Raw genomic sequence first — 23142 nt, forward strand, 5'->3', positions numbered from 1 at the left:
ATTTATTCAGTGACAATTACATTCCTCCCGAATCACAGAGCTAAGTGATTACTTCTATTGAAAGTCTGATTGCAACTCTGTTGAATGATCAGGGAGAACACTGGTGGTTTTATATAACTAATAGGTGGGAAAACAAAAGTGGAGAAAATGTGTCTTGGTAGTCTGGGATATGGCAATATTCCTCACGACCTGGCCTCAACAGAGAATCAGGGAAAATTCACTCAGTAACAGATGCGCACATGGTGTGGTGACTCTGACACGAACATAAAACAGGACAGTATGCTCTGCTGTCTTATGTGTGAGAGGACAGACTGATTTCTAGGTTAGCTATGTATTTATCAAAGCCCATTATAAAATACGCTGGAATGGATCTATTACCGATCAACAAATCCTGGACATGAACAGAACTGGCTACAAGGAACAGAACACTCAACTACGATGCTGAAATTGTCAAGACCGTGATGTCAGGACACTCGGGCAGGTGTCTCTGCAGGTCTCTTGGCAGTCCCTCAGGTTACAAGGTAGCTGCTGAAGCTTTCAGCATCTCATTTTCCCACTACCACACTGGAAAGCAGGAAACATGAGTGGAGATAAGAAGAGGCTCTCTTCACAAAATGATCTTTCTGGTCAAACAAGAAAATCCTTCCCAGTATCTTCCTTCAGGAGACTTTCTTTTATATCTCACTGGCCAGAACCAATGAGATGAGCCCACAGTAGGCCAGTCACTGGGATTACCAAGAAATTATTATAGAAGGCTTCAACTAATATGGATACCTACTCTATGTATGTAGAGTATATTTCTCAATAGCTGAATAAAATTATGGTTCTTGAGCAAGAAGCAGCAGGGGCAGGAAGACTGTTGAGTCATACCTGCTTCTTTGGCCAACAGACTAGATAGTCTATTACTGGTAAAACCAAGAAACAGGATCCATTCTACTTAATGGGAATGTCACAGAAAACATGCTCCCCTACCCCGCCCCCAAGAATAGCAAGGTATGAACTAGAGGCACTGAAGTAAAGCCCATGGACTAAGTAAATGCAGTGATTTCACTCCTTCATTCCAGAAATGTTTACTCAGTGCCTACTCGGTGCCACATGCTGTTCTAGGTACTAACAGCAGAGTGGCAAATAAAACAAAGTCCCTGCCCTCAAAGAGCTTATAGTCTAGTGATTTCTGGTAATAAAAACTGTGCATTACAGGGACGCCTGGGTGGCTCAGTTGGTTGGACGACTGCCTTCGGCTCGGGTCATGATCCCGGAGTCCCGGGATCGAGTCCCGCATCGGGCTCCCAGCTCCACAGGGAGTCTGCTTCTCTCTCTGACCTTCTCCTCACTCATGCTCTCTCTCACTGTCTCTCTCTCAAATAAATAAAATTTAAAAATCTTTAAAAAAAAAAACTGTGCATTACAGAAAATAACAACAGTCACACTTCCACAGTAATTCAGAGGACTGTACCTTCCACACACTGGCTAAATTGCAAAAAGAATGAGTTTGGGAGGCGCCTGGGTGGCTCAGTGGGTTAAGCCTCTGCCTTCGGCTCAGGTCATGATCTCAGGGTCCTAGGATCAAGCCCCACATCAGGCTCTCTGCTCAGCAGAGAGCCTGCTTCCCTCTCTCTCTCTGCCTGCCTCTATGCCTACTTGTGATCTCTCTCTCTGTCAAATAAATAAATAAAAATAAAAATTTTTAAATAAAAATATTAAAAAATTTAAAAAAGAGTTGACAGAATTACAGAAAGTTCACCACATATTCCGCTGTTACTTTTTTAAATATTAAAATACTGCTAATGTACATCAGCACAGTATTTTTGTGGGTATTCAAAGTATTTTATTTTATTTATTTTTATTCATTTGACAGAGAGAGAGATTACAAGTAGACAGAGAGGCAGGCAGAGAGAGAGGGGGAAGCAGGCTCCCCGCTGAGCAGACAGCCTATTGCAGGGCTCAATCCCAGGATCCTGAGACCATGACCTGAGCCGAAGGCAGAGGCTTAACCCACTGAGCCACTGAGGCACCCCCAAAGTATTTTAATATAATCTTTACTCCTTCCTTGACTGGGAAGGGAGAAAGGGTAGATATTATTACACAGGCCCCAGAAGGATGAAAACCTAGGTCTCCTATACCTCTCAAATCACCCAGCTTTCGCTACAAACTAAACTTTCCTAGAAATAAGTCTCTAAGACTAGCCAGAGATAGAACCCAAAATTCTTAGAAAATCTGAGAAGATAACCCATCTCCTCATTTAAATTCACTGTGGCTGAATGATGGCCCATGAGAGAAAGGAGTGATAAAGTGATAATTGGGGGTAGGAATACACACCCACACATCTTGGATTTAACCAGCATTTCTACTGTGTTTGAAAATAATTCATTAGAATTTTACTAGAGAAATAACCCACAGGGAGCTTTTGACTCTACTGTATGGCTGGGTTTCTTTGAGGGTGTCAGAGAAAAAGAGGATCTGAAGAATGCCAGCCTTCCAGTTATATTCTGTTTGCCCTCGTTCTCATAAAAGGTAAGGAAAAGGTGGCAGACCTACACATATTCAGAAGCAATGAACCCCAGAAACCAGAAGAAGGTCATCAATCGTCCAATTTGGGGACCATATTTAATCAATAAAGATCCTTCCACCACAACAGAGTCCAACACCAAACCCTCCATATACCCGCTTCCGATGTAGGTAAACAAAATCTCTGATGTGAATTAGTTTCCCACTTAGTAATAGACTGTTTAGAGGTAAGAAGATTGCTTCTGTTCTGATCCAAAACAGAGCAGGGGAGAAGCTAGAAAAGATCAAAGCAGAAACTGTCATTGCAAAAAAGCACGGGAAGGTTCAGGAGTTTTAAAAGAAGTATACGCCTGCGTGGAAAAAGATCTTGACTTACTTTTTGGTGAGCCGAGGATCCAGAGGTGGGTGCTGTGCTCCATACACGGGCTGGATGCTGAAAGCAAGAAAAAAGAAAGCAGCAAGTTGTCAGGAAGCTAACCATGTTGGGTAAATGCCATCTGCGCCACAAACTTGGAAGGGACTTTGAGAAACAGGTTACCTCCAAGAACAACTAGATCCATGCCAAAGGATAGCAACCTTTACAAAAAAAAAAAAAAAAAAAGTCTCAGGGTGCACCTGGCTGGCTCAGCAGTAAAGCACGCGACTCTTGATCTCAGGGTCGTGAATTCAACCCCCACACTGGATGCACAGATTGCTTACCTAAATAAACTTAAAAAAAAAAAAAAATCAACTCTCTGGAGAACGTTCATCTTCTGCTGGGGCCTCAGCACCTTACACACCTGACCACTGGAAGTTCTATCTGTAAAGAAGGCAGCATGGAAAGGTAACAGGCTTTGGAGCTAGGGAGAGCATAGTTTGAATGCCAGCTCCAGCACCCACCACCTCTGTAAACTGGCACTAAATTACATGACCACTTTGACCCTGTTTTCTCATCTGTGACATGGGAGCATCACCTACCCCAAAGGCTCACTTGGACTAAAAGACAGTGAAGCAACACTAGATACCAAGGGAAGGGTGACCCAAGTGACTCTCACTCATGGCTGGTGGGGGTATTAGGTGATATAACTCACTTCCAAAAACAGTTTGGCCATATCCAGGAAGAATGAAATATGCATGCCCTGAGGCCCAGTATTTTCATTCTCAAATCTATACCTTTTTTTTGGTGGGCAGCAAAACAAGGTTTATTGAACGATGGTAAAGTGATAGTGCAAGGTTCCCAAAGAGGGAGGGAGGCTGAGAGGGCTGCCCTCAAATCTGTATCTTAAGAGAAATACATACATGTGTGTATCAAGAGGCATATATAAAACTATTTATAGCATCAGAGTTCCTTTTGTCATAAAGCGAGAAATAACCCAAGTGTCCAAGAGAAAATAAACCATAATATGTTCGTATCATCAAATATTATACAGCAGCATAAACATATGAAGTCGGGCTGCAAGTCGTAATGTGCATGAATCTCCCAAATGTCATGTTGAGCAAAACACGCAAATAGTACAAGAGTAAATACTGTATGATTCTACTTATATACACTTCAAAAACCGGCAAAAGGATTTCTGTCACCTAGGGATGCACCCATAGTAGTAACATCATAAAGCAAGAAACAATTAACATAAAAGGATGTGATTATTTTGGAGGGAAGGAGAAACATGTGATTGAGAACAGACACAAGTGTGCTTCTGGGGTGCCCCCTCTGTGATTATTCATCAAGTTACATACATACTGCATGGTTGTTCCATGTGATAGGTCACAGTAATAATAATAAAAAAAAGAGTGACTAGAGGATACAATATCCATATCCAGCCAAACTGTTGCTCAAATACAAAGGTGACAGAAAAATATGTTGCAACACGTAAGAACTCAGGAAGAAGGGTTTCCTTGACTCCTTCCTGAAGAAACTGCTAGAAGGAAAACTTCAATGAACAATGAGCTAAGTGGAAAAACTACAATAAAAGGACTGGTGCAGAGCATTGAGCAGATTTTGTCTGATGACTAACTCTTAAATTTGAGGCTTTATGGTTAGAGAAGAGAATGTAAAAACAATGTAATTGGCAAAGGTGAAATAAGACATAGGACAGAATGAATAAGTATGTTGATTTCCTCAGCTTTCACTGACAAAGCTCAAAAGCTACTTAAAGCTGATAGCTTAAGGGAGGTGAGTGGAGGGATAGGGCAACTGGGTGATGGGCATGAGGGAGGGCATGTGAGGTAATGAGCACTGGATGTCATATGCAAATGACGAATCACCGAATTCCACCTCTGAAGCTAATAATACACTATATGTTAATTAAATTGAATTTAAATAAAAAAATTTTTTAAAAAGCTGAATGCTCAAGTAATAGAGGCATAAGTGTGTTTTAGGATATAAGACAAAACTAAGAGAAATAATATAATCAACTAAAAGCAGGGGGAGGAAAGGGCAGGAAATATATTAATTTCATCATTGATCATGGTAAGCAGTCAACAGATGTCTCAAGAAATATGGTATAAAATTATACTTACCGATGCAATCACTAAAATAAAAACACAAATTTCCCCAATTATCAGTATAGACACATGCACACCCACCTCCCAAAGCAAGTACAGTCCCCACGGTAAAAATTTTTCATTCATTCATTCATTCATTTATTTTTTTTTAAGATTTTATTTATTTATTTGACAGAGAGATAGAGAGAGAGAACATAAGTAGGCAGAATAGCAGGCAGAGGGAGAGGGAGAAGCAGGCTCTGCGCTGAGCAGAGAGCCCGATGTGGGGCTCAATCCCAGGACCCTGGGATCATGACCTAAGCCAAAGGCAGACGCTTAACTGACTGAGCCATCCAGGTGCCCCAAGATTTTTCTTTTAAAGAAAATATTAAAAACAGAACTACAATCAAATGTATCAGTCATTCCAATAAATCAAAAAGGGCCGAACTTGCCTATTAAAAGAAAAAGGATTGTTACTAAGAGGGGACTGGTTAATTATGGTGTATCTGTTAAAGGATGAGGCCTGTTCTATACCCACTGACATGAAACAAACTCTAAAACACTAATAAAAGATGCAGAGCTGTATGCATAGCATGTCACCATTTTTGTGGAAAACCATTACAATAAAACATATCCACATACTTACATATGCTTAGAGTATCTCTGAGCAAATACACAAGACACCAGTGGCAAGGTTTTGGAAGAGGAACTGGAGGACTACAGGACGTGGCAGCAGAGAGATGAGTTTTACTAAGCACTTTTTTGTGCCTTTACGAATTAGTATCATGTACAGGTAACCACCTTTTTAAGATACAAATAAAGCGATCTTAAGGAGACACCTGGGTGGCTCAGTGGGTTAAGCCTCTGTCTTCGGCTCAGGTCATGATCTCAGGGTCCTCCCTGCCTCTCTGCCTAGGTGTGATCTCTGTCAAATAAATAAAATTTTAAAATTAAAAAAAAATTTTTTTTTAAAAAGTGATCTTAAGAGGACTGGGAGGTTTATATGAGACAATGGGTAAAAAGCCCTTTAGCCAATTCCGGACAGGTGGTAACAGTAGCAGGTAATGAGACAGATTTGCAAACATCAGAATGCTGCCTGGTACACTCTCAGTGTCCAAGAAATGTTGGCTTTCCTCCTCCCTCTCATTTGGTAATTTACTCTTTACCCAACACTTAGAAAGTAGAACAAGGTTACCAAGTACTTTGTTTGACATAACAGATGTGATCCTAAAGTTGCTGTTAAGTAAAAATGCAGCCAATTCAATCATTTTCATTTTGATTTCTACTAAAATTCCAGTGAGAATGTTTTTATGTACACTCTTTATGGATTTGACCATATGACCATATGGATATGACCTTTTTAGCAATTAAGAATCTCTAACTCCCCAAACTTTTCCAAAAGGTTATTCAGTAATTTGTAAACAAACCATTACATACACTACTACAGAGATTAAATAAATAAATAAATAAATAAATAAATAAATAAATACAACTTTAACATGTTTAAACAGTTTACAGAGTAGTGTAGGCAGAGGAAAAGGAGAAAGAAAATAAGAGAGATCAAAGAATAATGGGAGAGTCTGACTTACAGAAAGAAAGCTGAAACAAAACAAAAATGAAAACACAAAGAAACCCAAAAGGCATAGATGGGTGGAACAGAAAATCCAGAAATAAAGTCACAACAATTCCATGGTCACTTAATCCTTGACAAAGCAAGAAAGAACACCCAATGGGAAAAGAACAGTCTCCTCAACAGACAGTGTTGGGAAAACTGGATGGCAACGTGCAAAAGAAAGAAACTAGACTACTTTCTTATACCATACACAGAAATAAATTCCAGATGGATTAAAGACCTAAATGTGAGACCTGAAACCATAAAAATCCTAGAAGAGAACACAGAACTCTGACATCAGCTATAGCAACTTCTTCCTAGATATGTCCCCTGAGACGAGGGAAACAAAAGCAAAAATACACTATTGGGACTTCATCACAATAAAAAGCTTCTGCACAGGGAAGGAAACAATCAAGAAAACTAAAGGCAACGTATGGATGAAAGAAGATATTTGCAAATGACATATCTGATAAAGGGCTGGTATCTAAGATATATAAAGAACTTCTGGGGTGCCTGGGTGGCTCAGTGGGTTAAAGCCTCTGCCTTCAGCTCAGGTCATGATCCCAGGGTGCTGGGATCGAGCCCCACATCGGGCTCTCTGCTCAGCGGGGAGCCTGCTTCCTCCTCTCTCTCTGCCTGCCTCTCTGCCTACTTGTGATCTCTCTCTCTCTGTCCAATAAATAAATAAAATCTTAAAAAAAAAAACTTCTAAAACTTAACCCCCCAAAACCAAATAATCTAACTTAAAAATGGTCAGAAGACAGGCACGGACATTTCTCCAAAGAAGACACACAGATGGCCAACAGACACATGAAAAGATGCCCAACATCACTTATCATCAGGGGAATGCAAATCAAAACTACAATGAGATATCTCCTCTTACCAGTCAGAATGACTAAAATCAACAACACAAGGACCACCTGGGTGGCTCAGTCAGTTGAGTGTCTGACTCTTGGTTTCAGCTCAGGTTGTGATCTCAGGGTCCTGGGACTGAGCCCCGCATCAGGCTCCATGCTCAGTGTGAAGTCCGTTTGAGATTTTCTCTCCCTCTGCTTCCTCCCTCAAATAAGTAAATAAATCTTGAAAAACATAAAAATGATAAAACGAAATAAAATCAACAACACAAGAAACAACAGATGTTGATGAGGATGTATAGAAAAAGGAACACCAATGCACTGTTGTTGGGGGCGCAAACTGGCACAACCACTGGAAAACAGTCTGGAGTTTCCTCAAAAAGTTAAGAGGGGCACCTGGCTAGCTCAGTAGGAAGAGCATGAGACTCTTGATTTTGGGGTCGTGAGTTCAAGCTCCACATTGGGCATAGAGATTACTAAAAACAATAAATAAAAACTTTTGTAAAAAAAGTAAAAAATAGAACTACCCGATGATTCAGCAATGGTACCACTGGGTATTTACCCAAAGAATATAAAAACACTGATTCGAAAGGATACATGCACCTCTATGTTTACAGCAGCATTATTTATAATAGCCAAGACATGGAAGCAACCCAAGTACCATCAGTTGATGAATGGATAAAGATGATGTGGTACATATATACCATGGATTATTACTTAGCCATAAAAAAGAATGAAATCTTGCCATTGGCAATTACATGGATGGAGCCAGACAGTATAATGCTGAGCAAATTAAGTCAGTCTGAGAGAGGAAAACACCGTATGACTTCACTCATATGTGGAATTTAAGAAACAAATGAAAAAAGAGGGGTAAAGAGAAAGAGACAAACCAAAAAAACAGATTCTTAATTATAGAGAACTAATGGTTATTGGGGTTGGGGGAATGAGTTAAAGAGATGATGGGGATTAAGGCATGCATTGATGTGACATGCACCAGGTGATGTGTGGAAGTGTTGAATGACTATATTGTACACCTGAAACTAATATAACACTGTGTTAACTAACTGCAATGAAAGTAAAAACTTTTTTACAAGGGTCACTGATTTGTATTTTAATGTTTGCAAATACTCTTAAGATGACAACACTTGAGCTCTCCAAGTCTACAAGCCTCTTTGTAGCAAAATATAAAGATCAGAGGATAAACTCTGCAGGAAGATTTCAACAGACTGGTTAGGTGAATAGGCAGAAAAAAAAGAGAGGGTCCTTAGATTCTCTCTTTTAAAAGGGTATTACCACCTGCAAGTAATCCATGAAGAAAAAAGGCAATCCTAATTGTGCAGGCTTACAGGCCAAAGGCCATTAATTACTATCCAGGAAGGGGATCTTAAAATCACAGTAGACTGTTTCTTAGATATGTCAACCCCAACGTGCTGCACGGCCAGAAATGCCAAGATAAGTGATGGACTTCCTCAGCAAAGGTATCAGAGCCCAAGCTGAATTTGTTAACCTACTCTCAAACTAAACCATGATGTATCTATACCTGGAACACTTTAATTAATCAGTTTATTGAATCTCAAAAAGGAGAGGAAAGACATAAGAGAAACCAAGATGATCACAAAGATGAAATGAAGACAGACTGAAAGCCTGGTGATGAAGGTGGTCAATTTCCTGGAATTTATAATTCACCTGTCAGTCTGAACCGTTGCTACTCCTCCCAAACCACACTCAAGAGCAGGCTGGTCTCCACTCTGCCTTCCAAAAGTATCTTAGCTACTAAATCAGGCTCTTCCCCCATTTCAGTATCATATCCAATCTGAAACAGCCCCTTCCAGATCTACACCCCCCAACCATGAGATCTTCCCTGACACTAGCCCCTAGCACTCTCTCACCCATGCCTTCTCTGATTCCCTAAAATACATAAATCAGGGCTTATACAGCCTTTTTTTTTTAAAGATTTATTTATTTATTTGACAGACAGAGATCACAAGTAGGCTGAGAGGCAGGCAGAGAGAGAGGAGGAAGCAGGCTCCCCGCTGCGCGGAGAGCCCAATGCGCGGCTCGATCCCAGGACCCTGGGACCATGACCAAAGCTAAAAGCAGAGGCTTTAACCCACTAAGCCACCCAGGCACCCCAGGCTTATACTGCTTTTAATAAGTAAATAACTTTTTAAAAATAAACTCAATTTAGATCATAATATAAGACACGCCCAGGTTGGTGTTCAACTCATACATACATAAAAAAGAGACATTATGAGTTCAAATGCTACACACCCCTCCCGCCTGCCCTCGGAAACCACTTTATTGCATCTGCCATTTCTCACCCTCATCTTTGTTTTTACATTATTTTCCATGTTTGTATCCCTAAACAATATAGAGTATTGTTTTCCAGGTTTTTAAAACTTTATACAGGGGCGCCTGGGTGGCTCAGTCGGTTAAGCGTGTGCGTTCAGCTCAGCCCATGATCCCAGGGTCCTGGATTGAGCCCCAAGTTGGGTTCCTTGCTCAGCAGGGAGTCTGCTTCTCCCTCTCCCTGCCCCCCACCCCTACCCAAGCTTAGGCTCTCGCTATCTATCTCTATCTAACAAATAAAATATATTTTTTTAAGATTTTATTTATTTATTTGACAGAGAGAGATCACAGTAGACAGAGGCAGGCAGAGAGAGAGAGAGGGAAGCAGGCTCCCCGCTGAGCAGAGAGCCCGATGCGGGACTCGATCCCACGACCCTGAGATCATGACCTGAGCCGAAGGCAGCGGCCTAACCCACTGAGCCACCCAGGCGCCCCAAATAAAATATTTTTTAAAAAACTTTATAGAAATGGTACCACACTATACACATGACTTTTTTTGACTAGTAATCATAACTGTGATTTCTTTTTTAAAGTAGACTCCACGCTCAGCATGGAGCCCAATGCCGAGCTTGAACTCACGACCCTGAGATCAAGACCTGAGCTGAGATCAAGAATCACTTAACTGACTGAGCCACCCAGGTATCCTTAAATACTCCTTTAAATATTACTTAATTTCATGACTGGCTAACTGGTCTCTCCAACACAAAATTTAAAAAACATTTGCTCCAGGGGTGCCTGGGTGGTTCAGTCAGCTAAGCATTTGACTCTTTTTTTGTTGTCGTTTTAAGATTTTATTTATTTGAGAGACAGTGCTTGCTTTGGCAGCACATACACTAAATTTATTTATTTGAGAAAGTGCACAAACAGGCGGAGGAGGGAGAGGGACAAGCAGACTCCCTGCTGAGCAGGGAGCCCAACCCAGGGGTGAGGGTGGGCGGCTCGACCCCAGGACCCTGGGATCAACCTGAGCCAAAGGCAGATGCTCAAAAGACTGAGCCACCCACGCACCCCTAAGCATCTGACTCTTGATTTTGGCTCACGTCATGATCTCAAGGTTGTGAGATCAAGCCCTGCCTTGGGCTCTGTCCTGGGCATGGAGCCTGCTTAAGATTCTCTCTCTCCCTCTCCCCTCTGCCCTTCCCTGCCCCCTCTAAACAAAACAAAGCATTTGCTCCACACAAGTGTAGAAAGCGCTTTATTAACAAATTTAACAGATTTTAACAGATTTAACAAATGTTAACATGTGTCACATTTCTTTAAGAAAATAAAGCATTGGGGAGACCACTGAAGTCCTAATTGCAGTTTCTCCCCAGGAGATAACCACAATCCTGAAGCGAGTATGAACTCCTTCCCATCTGTTTTTATACTTTTATACACATTCACATACACATAAACACCATACAATACTGCTTCATTTTAAAACTGTACACAAGAGATTGTGTACATATCTTGCTTTTCTCACTCAACAGTGCTTTCACCCAGCGGCACTTTTCAGTTTTTTTCTGATTACAAAGTAACATATGTGTAGTGGAGAAACCAGAGAGTCAACGATACCCAGCATCCTCACCAGGAGAAGCCACGGTGCCAAGCAGGTTTTCAGCTTCTAGAGAGCAGTGGTGACACCATGTCTTTTTCTGCAGTCCCCTCACCACCTGGCAGAGGGCAACACACCCCAGCAGGCACTTACTAACAACAATTAGTGAGTGAAGATGGGAGCTCTACAAACCCCAGGCCTCTGCTCTGGCGGGCTAGTGGCTCGAGAGACCTCAACACTAGAATCAAAGCCCGCATCTTGGAGAAAGCACACAGCACATGCGGAGAAACGAATGCCACAGCAGATGCCACAGCGGAGACAAAACAGCAAAAGTCCCGGTCAGCCTCCGACATTCTCCTTAATAAAACCAACACCACAGGGTGTATTGGCATAGCAGGTTTGCACAGTTGCAACGGTGCAAAAACCCTCGGTTGGGAAAATCAACAGGTGTTTGTTTAGCGCTGACAAAGGAGAGAAAGCAAACACGGGAACAGACCTATCCGATTTAAAGCCAAACAACTGATTTGGGTTCACACACTCACTTGATGGAAGTCTTCCAGAGCTGGGGTTCTACCCTCTTTCGGTGATAATTTAGTACCTCTAGTCACTTACTTTATCAGTAAAACATTTCCAAGCTAAGAATAGGTTGTAATAGAACGTGCTTGCCCAGACAGGCTGGGAGAATAACACTGAGCGCACGTTATGGAAAATAACCAAATGACAGAGGTTTTAGTTGAAAATCTACAGGCTCCTGATTTTAAGTGATAAGACACTTTTCTAAACTTCACTTAATGCTAAAGAGAGCTCCTTAACTTTAACAATAAACACTTTTGGGGCACCCTGCTTGCTCAGAGGAGTGTGTAATTTGATCTTGGGGTCATGAGTTCAAGCCCCACGTAGGGTATAGAAATTACATAAATAAAATTTTAAAAAATAATAAACATTTTTGCTTAAAAAGAAGGAGAAGCCTAAGCAGGGGCACCTGGCTGGTGAGTCGGTTAAGCGTCTGCCTTCAGGTCAGGTCATGATCTCAGTGTCCTGGGATGCCCCGTGCTGGGCTCTGTGCTTGGTGGGGAGTCTGCTTGTCCCTCTCCCTCTGCCCCTCCTTCCTGCTTCTGCACACAGACTCGCATGTGCGTGCACTCTCTCTCACTCAAATAAATAAAATCTTTAAAAAAAAAAAAATGAAAGAAAGAAAGAAAAAGAAAACGCAGAAGCCCTTCCCAGAAGGACTGGAAATCAAAATGTGGGAAATGAGCCGGGCTTTGGCTCACATCTGTCTCTCCCATTTCCAGTCTTATCTACATCTTTTCGCTGGAAACACCCACACCCCCAGACTAGAGGAGGTGCTTCAACAGGTGTCCTAATCTTAGCAGAGACTGAGGGAAGGCAGAAGAAGTAGTAGAAAGAGCACTGGACCCAGAATCAAGAAATCTGCAGTTCTGCAGTGTGATTTGGGGCCAGTCACTTTCCCTCTCTGGCTTCAGTTTCCTTACGTGCAGTGGCCTTAGAGTCAAATTCTAACATTGCATAATTTCATGACACTGAGATGTTCACGGGGCCCCCAACTCCCTACTTCCCAAAGCACAAGATAGAAAAGCCCACCTTCAGGGCCCCCATACCATCTACTCCTACCTACCACCCATGCCTGCTGTGAGTGACAAAGCGAAGAGAAATATCCACTGATGTGAGTTGAAACTAGTAACTCTATATTTTTTGTAGATTTTATTTATTTATTTGAGAGAGTAAGCAAGAGAGAAAGAGGAGGGAGGTGGGGAAGGTAAGGCAGAGGCAGAAGCCTCTTTCCTGCTGAGCAGAGAGCCCCACGTGGCGCTCAATCCCAGAGACTCTGGGATCATGACCTGAGCCAAAGGCAGCCGCTTAACTGACTGAGCCACCTAGGCGTCCCAGGGCAGCCAGAATATTTTTATAAAGGGGAATGTGATCGTGTCACAGCCCCCACCAACCTTCTAATGGCAACCTACTGCCCTTGGAATAAATATCAAAGTCCTTAACTTGGTCTCTCTTTCCAACAGGAAAGGCCTAGAAGACTTAGAGAGTTTGGAGTTCATTCTAATTACAAATGAAAGAGAGGTCTGCAGAGGGCCAAGAAGAGAAGCAGGAGGCTTCAGCAGTAGTCCAGGCAAGAGAGGACTCAGTCTGATCCATGCAGTCGAGGTACAAGTGGTGAGAACGACTCAGATTCAGGGCCTATTATGAGCAGCCAACAGGATTTGCTTTCGAACTAGGTGTGGCAGGAAGGGAAAGAAAAGAGCCAAACGTTAGGATTTTTGGTCCGAGGAAACTGGTGATCCGTGGGACCATGAAGTGAGACCGAATGAACGGCTCTGCAGGAGAGGGCAGATGTGGAAATCAAGAGTTCTGTGTGGATATGTTAAGTGTGAGATGCCTATCAAACAGTCAAGCAGAGATGCATGCATTATTCAAGATCCGTATGGCAAGAGCTTCCAACACGGGAACTCAGCTTTCTTTCCATTTAATTCAGGGCTCGTATCCCAGTCATTCTCAAAGTGCTGCCCCCAGGATAGCCGCAGCACTATCATCTGGGAACTCCTTAGAAGCTCAACGCCTCAGGTCCCACCCCAGACCTACTGAGTCAGAAATTCTGGGTATGGGGCTGGCAATCTGCGTTTCAACAAGCCCTCCAGGTAACTCACTGAAGTTTGAGGACCAGTGCTCGCAGTCATACTCCTTGTCCATAATGATCATCTGATAGCCACAGCTGCCCTGCATGAGGCTTCTCTGTACCTCTGTTAACTCTCTGCCTCATGAACAATGAGGTGGTACTTTGTTTTTCTGTTGTTTTTTTAACCCAAGACTCACTGGAAACCCCAGACACACCACTGATCAAAGTGTTTGAATTCCAGTTTCAGAAACTAAAGCAAGGAGGAGAAACGAAACGGGAACTACAACAATCTACAACTATTGCTTTCATGAGAGCTACTATTATTGAGCGCCTTGTATGCACTTTCTACGCATTATCTCATTAACCCTCCTAACAGCCTTATGGAGTAGGTACTCTGCTCCCATTTCACAGATAAGGAGATGGAGCAAGGAACAGAGAGGTTACAAAACTTGCCCTGGGTCACATAGCTAGAAAGTAGCAGAACTGGGATTTGAACCCAGGCAGTCAAGTTCCAGAGTCTGCTTTTTTTTTTTTTTCTTGGATATATAACTGACAAATAACATTGTGTAACTTTAAAGTTTACCATCTTAGCATTAGCTAACGCCTCTGTCAAGTCACATAATTATCATTCCTTTTTTGTGGTGAGAACAATTAAGACCCAGTCTCTTAGCAACTTTGATGTTTATAATACAGTGCTGTTAAGTATAATCACTATGTCGTGCATGAGATCCCCAGAACTTTTTTATCTATTAATTGTGAGCCAGCATGCTTAACCACATGGTATATAGTGTCCCCTATCTTTCTAGGCATCTACACAAGAACCACTTACTGTAATAAATAAGTGCATAAGGTTCCCATGAATAACTGAGAGAACTTTAAAAGATGTTCAGTTCCACCAGGTTACCATATAACCCAGCAATTCCACTCCTACGTTAACTCAAAAGAACAGAAAACACACATCCAACAAAAATCTGCACATGAGTCTCATAACATTGTTCACAATAGCCAAAAAGTGGAAACAACCCAAATGTCATCAACTGATGAGTGGATAAACAAAGTGAGGTATAGTTGCACAATGGAATATTATTTAGACATAAAAAGGAATAAAATATTGATGCAAGCTACAACACAGGTGAGCCTTGAAAACATTATGCTTCATAAAAGAAGCCAATCACGAAAGGCCTCTTTTCACATTATTCCATTTATATCAAATGTCCAGAATAGGTAAATCTATACATACAGAAAGATTAGTTGCCAGGGGCTGAGGTGAGGATATGGACACAAGGTTTCTTTCTGGGGTGATGAAAATGAACTGAAATTGGTGGTGATGGTTGCCTGGAACGATCTATACTTTAAATGAAAATACAAAATACCCCTGAATTGTACACTTTGAAAGGGTGCATTTTTATAGTCATGTGAATTATATCTCAATAAAGCTGTTATTTTTAAAAAGGATGCTTAATTCATTTTAAGTTTAGGCTAACTTACTAAATAGAATGCCTACTTGTTGTCATTAAGGTTGCTAGATCACAACCAAAGAAACTGAAAGTAACTGCCATCACTTTGAATTTTTACCTTTCAATCTGTAGAGAAAACTAGTTTCACTTCTAGGTTGCCATGGACCCAGAAACAGCCATGTATGTCATTTCCCCACCCAAGAGAAAGTTTTTCTTCACCAACACTGAAAGAATGTAAATGCCAAAGTTCTATCCATGAGAAAATGCCCTAATCTTTTCCTTAAATCAAAGCACTTTCTATCTAAAAAAAACTTTAATTTTCTCCCATACCCAGTAGCTGCTAGGGCTCCCCACTAAAAGCACAGAGCTAAACAATAGTTCTCTTCCACCAGCAAGGTACTAAAGACTGTTATGAATTGTGGCAACATTTTAGTGCCTCAAGACAAACAAGGAACATAAATAACTAGTGCCCCAGTAAGGATCTGAGAAACATTCTTTTAAATGTTTACTTGCTCTAATAACAACAGGAATTCTCATAACTAGTATTTATCAAGCAACTATATAATATGCTAAATAAACACTGTCCTGGGTTCTTTACAAATAAGATGTTTAATTTGGTCCTCACAGTAACCCTGAGGAAGGTATTTTTAGTCTCATTTTATAGAAAAGGAAACTGAGGCCCTGAGAAATTGAGTAAGTCATTTGTCATTGATCACATAGGTATGACAATCCAAGTAATAACTTAAGTCTTTCTGAACTCAAATGTTTTCTCCTCTATTCCTCAATATTCCTCTTCAAAATGAAAAAGGAAGCCAGAAACTTCAAGAAACTAAAAAGACTCCTCTTCCTATCTCACAAAAGTGATACTCTGAAAAAAGGGGGCTCTTCCTATAGTCCAAAACAGGAAATATAGAAAACAAAATATTGTTAATAACAACCAGCAGTCAGCAGGCACAAAAGACCATGCCATGTCCCGCATTTCAAATGCTGCTTCCTGATTTAACAGTTTTCCCTCTTATTCTGATTACAACCTTAGGATGTCAAAATTTAATGATCTCACCATGGAAAGCCCCAGAGAACCGCAGTTGTGAGACTGGAGAGAGAGCTCACTAGACCAGGAAGGAAAAGGAATCAGTTGGCAGGAAGTGGTGCCTATCTAAAAACATAGAAGTCTTCAGCATTAATATTAACACTGTCATTCCATAGCACTTTAATCTGAAGCTATTTCTGCATTCCCTTGCATTATTTTAATACTGTATTACTAAAAGCTGATTCCCATTCTCCATATGTCTAATAGAATCCTAAGTAAAATAAGACTGCTATATAGCCACCACTGACCTTAATTTCTGTCTTGCTACTAAAAACAAAACAAAACAAAACAAAACCACACACACACACACACACACACACACACACACACAAATTCAAAGGATTATCCCTGAGGGAAAAGACCTGAATCAATTAGGAAAGGTAGCATGTGGGGCACAAGCAAACATGAATTTCATCACCAAGTAGCCTATGGCTAGCAGAAATCTTAAATCCACGACTAAAATACACATTCCTTATACTTCTCAGGGCTCTGGCCAAAATAAATTGAAACTATAAACCAACAGCGGACTGAAGATGTACAAATGCTAAGCTCTCAACATACATCAAAAAGGTAAAGGGGGGTGAGTAGCTTAGAAGGTCTGCTCTCCAACTAAACAACTGAAGAATGAAAGAATTTCGTGCATTTGCACAAGAAGAGCTTGACAACGCAGGGGGGGTAGGAGGTCACTTGGGGTTGAGCAAATCCACAGAAAAATGCTAAAGAAAGAACCTCGATTCTTGAGTCACTCTGTAGTAATTCCTAATGGGAAGTGGTCAACTCAAGATAAAGTAAGGTCGAGCTTGAGTATTTTCCTAACTTTTCCTGTCACCCTGGATACGATTCCAAGCTCTCACCAGAACCTTTTGGGAGTCCAAGATAAAGATTTGCACGTACTGATCTGGGGGAGCAATGGAAGGGGCCATCCTTATGCAAACAACCACCTGTGCGTGGTGGAGACCCCCAAGAAGGAGTTCTATTTAAAGTGAGAGGCAGCTTTGGGGATGACCCTCCAAACCCAGGACCGACACTGGCTACTCACCCAAATCCAGTGTCCCTTACGCCCGGACTCTGGCCACCTCCCAGCTAAGGGCAGCCGCTCCAGCGCCCTCCGCCCCCAGACCCTGGTCTGCTCCCACACCCAGTCATTCCCAAAGCTCGCTGCCGCTCCTTTGCCCGACAGCTGACCCGCCGCCACCAGGCAGTCCCAGCTCCCCCAGTCCAGGTTCCCCAAACCAGCCTTTCGGGGTTGCTGACGCCTCAGGGCCGCGGGATTTAAGGCTTAGGATCTGGAAGGATTTGGTCCAATCTCCTCTTGCTTTCGGCGTCCTGGGCTTACCTCCCCGGCAGCTTGGCGCTCCTCTTCCAAAACTGCTTGCTGTTCTCGGCGGCCATTGCTCTGGCCGGGGAAGGCCTTGTAGGCGGGCCGGGGGGTACCCGGCGAGATGCCCCCAGGACCCCGCAATCGGAGGGCCAACCCAGGCCGCTTCCCCGCCGCCGGTCACCCGCTCCCAGCTCCCGGGGGCGCCATCTTGGATGTGGGCACCCTCCCACCCAGCGCCGCTGCCATTGGTGAGTTGCGCCGGCAGTGGTCAGACGGACGAATAGAAAGCCGGAATCCTGCAGGCCGCTGAAGCCTAACGGTGACGTCAGGGACTGGGCACACAGGTGGACCGGGAAGGCGGAGCTTGTGCAAGCAGGGAGGCGGGGCTGAAAGTTCCCTAACCCCAGGAGTGGAAGAAGCAGGTAAAGAAAGGGACCTATGGGAAGGAAGAAAGGGTACTGTTTGGTTTGTGTGCGTGTGTGTTGGGGGCGGGGGAGATGAGGTTCCTGAGCCTAATACTTTTTGGGAAGAGACAGTATATGTATTTATGTACATCAATCTTTCACCTAAAAAGAAGGGCCCATGTGTTGGTTGCAGGCCATCTTTAAGATCTCAGTCAACGACAATTTGATTATTATCCTCCCCACACTTCCCGTTCCGTTTGGGGTCCGATTTTTTTTTTTTTTTTTTTTTTTAATCTATGAAGGAAGATCAATACGGATCCAGTAGACCGGGGTTGCTAACTGTTCAACACGTGAGTAACGGTTGGTTCGTAAGGGTCTCCCATACCTCGGTAACTGATCACATTAAAGGATTTGTGTGCCGTGGGCAAAATTCAAATGATGTAATCCCTGTTTCACCATTAACTGCCACTCTCTGACTATGAGAACCAGATACTGACAGTGTTAAGGTATGTTCTTATTTTGCCCATCCGATTCAGACTACCAAGTTAACCTTTCTTGCAAGGACATAGTGTATCTCCAAGGCTCCAGTCACAGAGATTGAAGATACATCCTCAAACATCTCCAATGTCCCTTTTTAATCTATGACCCTTGAATTTATTTTCAATCTAGTTTTGACTCAGAATGAGATTTAATATAGCATTTTGAATCCTTTGAATATTTTGTTGGTGTTTTTTGCTCTTTTTGAGTTTCTGTGGTTGTATACCACAGTGATCGTGATGGGAAGGAACTGCTGAGGTGGGCTGCTGTCCTCCAACTCCCGCTTTCGTTTACTGCTGCAATAGGCCCTTCCACTTATTGAAGAACATCTAACGACCCCCTGTCTAAAAGAGAACATATGCCCTCCAATGGCCTTTTTCTATATAGACATTACCCCCATTTCAAACTTCTTTTGTGCCCTAATTTTACAACCATGATATTGTGTGAAAGGGGCTGTTTTCACTTTCTATTAATGTTGCAAGCTTCCAGAGACTTTCATCCTCTCAGATAGTCACTTTTATGGGCATTTAATCCACCAAACAAAAGTCCCTCTAGCCTTTTAATCATTTTATCTGCCTTTCTTTGCCTCTTCTTTTTCTTAGAATGCAGTGACCAGCACTGTTCCCTGAGCTCCAGGAGAAGTTTCCTGAGGTTTTTGTTGAAGCTGATGTTTTGTCTTTAATCTGAACAGCCAGAACTGTTGCTGGCATTTTGGGCTTTACAAGAGCTGACATCTCAAAGAAATAGTAGTGTACAGCAACTTCTAGATCCTTTTCTTTGGTGGCAACTGACAGGCAGTTCAGAGTTCATTATCTTTAAGGAATCATCGGAATTGTCACCCCCTATGTGAGCTGCCTCACACTTGTCCATGTGGCAAGTCACCCGCCACTTTTCAGCCTACTCACATCACTTTAGAAATGCTCCAGAAGATGCTCCCCATTGACTTGACATTTCAGTATGTGGAAAGCAGAGTATAATTTGTGTACCTAGAAATGTCTCAAAATATTCCTTTTTCCTAATCATTTGTGAAACCTTAAATAACGTGGATTCCCAGGGGATGCTGTTAGCATTGTTTAATCTGCTCTTTGTTTTCTACATCTAAGACAGGTTCTTATCCAAACAAACAAAAAAATTCATCAGTCATCTGTTGGTAAATTTTTAAATAGTCTTTATTAAGGAAGCTGAGGTTGTTGGGTCCTCTCTCACCACCACCGTCATCATCACCAGAATCTAAACCAACCACATTTTTATAGCAGCCTCCTATCAGTCCTCCCTGCTTACACTCTTGTCCCCTTAGAGTCTGTTCCCCACACAGCATCCAGAGAGAGCCTTTTAAAATGTCAGTCGGATTGTGTCATCCCTCTGCTCAGTATCATGACTCCATCACACAGCATAAAAATGCAAGCTTCTCAAAGACCCTACATGATTTGGTTCCACTCTCTTTCTTGCTTCATCTGCTCCAACCATAATTGTCAGCCTTTTCCCTGCTTCCTGAATACTCCAAGCATAGTCCCACCTCAAAGCCTTTGTATTAGCCACTTCCTATGCTTGAAATTCTCTCCCTCCAAATATCTGGATGGTTTGCTCCCTCATCTCATTTAGATATATTCCTAAGTGTCTTCACATGGGGGGTGCTCTCCCTGACCACTCATCTTTTTTTTTATTTTTAAAGATTTTATTTATTTATTTGAGGGGGGGATGCAGAGGAAGGGGCAGAGGGAGAGAATTTTTAAGCAGACTCCCCATTGAGCACAGAGCCTCACAACCCAGGAGATCATGACCTGAGCTGAAAACAAGAGTCGGACACTCAACTGACTGAGCCACCCAGGCACCACCACCACCACCCCCAACCACTCATCTTTAACAACAGTCTCCACCACTCTATTTTTGTTGTCTATCTCCATCACCTAAAATGTAAGCTCCACTGAGGCAGGGATTTTATTTTTGTTTTCTGCCCTTCTCACCTAGACTAGAACTTGGCACATACTGCACAAGCTCTTAACATGTACTAAGAGAATGAAAAATATAAATTGTTCTTGTCTTTTGGTTCTCTGTTGTTCATAAATTTTTTTTGAAAAAGATAATAGAAACCATGTTTCCTAATGGCTAGTAGGATGTGTCCACTTTACCAAAGATTCTGTAAGCTTGCCTATGCTCTTGGTTGAAGAGCAATCTTCCGATCTTGGCAAAGATTTCCTCTTCAAACTTTTAGCTTCAGAGAAATGAAGCTGTACCCAAAATGATGAGGGAGGGAGGCCACCCACCTAGTCAGCAGATGTCCATCAAAGGGGTGACAGCTGTAGGAGCCAAATCACTTTTACAGCAAACTGCCCGACTGGAGGTGAAAATTACTGGTTTGAGGCTCCCAAGTGGTCCCTGGAGCACTTTTTTAAAATATATTTTTTAAGATTTTATTTATTTGAGAGAGGGAGAGAATGAGAGAGAGGGAGTATGAGAAGAGGGAGGGTCAGAGGGAGAAGCAGACTCCCTGCCAAGCAAGGAGCTTAATGCGGGACTCGATCCTGGGACTCCAGGATCATGACCTGAGCCAAAGGCTGTTGCTTAACCAACAGAGCCACCCAGGCACCTGTGTGGAGCATTTTTGATGCAAGCCCTTAGTGCAGAGACTTGCTGCCTCCCTAGACCAGTCTTCTCATACTTTAGTGTACATGTGATGATGTTAAAAGCCTGATTCAGCAGGTCTGGGCTAGAGTCTATAATTCTGCATTTCTAATAAGCCCTCAGGTGACACTGATGCGGCTGATTTGTGGATCTCACTTTGTAGATCTATTTCTAGCACAGTATGACCTGAGACCCTTGAATTTATTCCAAGGTTTTGATTTTTTTTTTAATTTTATCTTTTAAAGTAATCTCTACACCCAATATAGGGCTGGAACTCACGACCCAAAGATCAAGAGTCTCATGCTCTACTGACCAAGTCAGCCAGGTGCCCCAGGTGTGATTATTTTGGAAGTGTAAATAGAAGACTTTCAATGTTACCTGCCTGCAAGTTTTTAACTTCTCCCTCCTTACCTTCATCTTCACTCAAAGGGGAGTAAAACAACTAATTGGGGGCAAAGTAGAGTCAAGGGAATAAGTCACATGTGGGTTGCATATGAATTCAAAAGAGGTGGGTGTATCCCAGTCCTTAGAGAAAGCTCCTTGGAGGAGATAAGCTCTGAGTAGGTACGTACAGGGAAAGAGAGAGAGAGAGAGGCTTGAAGAACATTAGAAAGGAGCTCGATTGGGGAAGATAAAAAATCCTTTGGACTTAGTTACAAAGAGATCACTGGCAGACTTTAACCTCGGCAAAGGAGTGGAGTGGACACTGTGGTACCAGGCAGGGTTAAGACAGGTGAGCAAGAAGCAGACCTCACACGGGGCACCTGGGTGGCTCAGTCGGTTAAGCATTCTGCTTTTGGCTCAGATCATGATCTGGGGGTCCCAGGACTAAGCCCCACGTTGGGTTCCCTGCTCAGTGGAGAGTCGCTTGTCCCTTTCCCTCTGCCCCTCCCCTCCACTTGTACTCTCTCTCAAATAAACAAAAATCTTAAAAAAGAAAAAAAAAAAAAGAAGCAACTCTCTAGTGCACCATGGAATGTTATGTTGGGTGACCAAAGGGATGGTGAGGTCAATTTGGGAACTAAAGGCAACAGAGCTTTCTTGATACCTAGACAACCTCTAGAAAGAGCAAAATGAAAGAGATCAGTTAAATTAGAGAAGGCAAAGGGATAAGCAAAAGACCGAAGAAACAAGAGGTTATTGAGTAAAGAGAGGAAGAGTGGTTACAGTTTGAGGGATGGAGGGAAGATTAAGAATTTCATTCCTAGGAATTTGTTCTAAGAAAGCCAAAAGGAGGGGGGAAAATCTCTGTGTACAAAGATGTTCTTTGCCTTGTGACCAATAATGAAGGGGGGTGGTAATGAAAAGAATGCAAAGGTTTAAATATGACATGGTACTTAAACAAAGTAGGATGTGTAGTTTACAAACCTGAACCATGCGATGTCATTAAGTCGTGCAAGTTTGAACACCTCATAGCACATCAGAAAGGTTTATGAAATGATGTACAGCAGGGAAAAAGCAGAATACAAGAATGTCTTTGCCTAGTTTCAATCAGAAAAGATGGGTTTTGTCAAAGACTGAAGAAAACATGAGGAAGGTAAGGAAATTTTGGTAGGTAGTGGAAATATACGTCCTTTTATTTCCAGAATTTTTCTTTAATGCTACCACATCTTTCGTTGTTTTGAAATATTTGTCGATGGGGCACCTGGGTGGCTCAGTCAGTCAAAGTGTGACCCTTATTTTCGGCTCAGGTCATGATCTTGGGGTCATGAGATCCAGCCCTGCCTGGGTCAGCTTCTGTGTG

General features: G+C 42.3%; 1 protein-coding gene across 1 annotated transcript in view; it reads right to left on the bottom strand.

The window, feature by feature from the left end:
- Nucleotides 1-17955, bottom strand: part of LOC111147727 (TBC1 domain family member 22B) — a 75796-nt gene extending 57841 nt beyond the window's left edge. The window contains exons 1-2 of the mRNA XM_022503949.1: nucleotides 17851-17955; nucleotides 2885-2941 (exon numbers count right to left, since the gene is read on the bottom strand). Of these exons, the coding sequence (XP_022359657.1) occupies nucleotides 2885-2941; nucleotides 17851-17906 (113 nt within the window). The 5' untranslated portion in view covers nucleotides 17907-17955. The remainder of the gene's footprint in view (nucleotides 1-2884; nucleotides 2942-17850) is intronic.
- Between the last annotated feature and the right edge of the window lie 5187 nt (nucleotides 17956-23142).

This window comes from Enhydra lutris, unplaced genomic scaffold (genome assembly GCF_002288905.1).
Source record: "Enhydra lutris kenyoni isolate GAN:26980312 unplaced genomic scaffold, ASM228890v2 scaffoldscaffold17, whole genome shotgun sequence".
In the NCBI taxonomy this organism is placed as follows: Eukaryota; Metazoa; Chordata; class Mammalia; order Carnivora; family Mustelidae; genus Enhydra; species Enhydra lutris.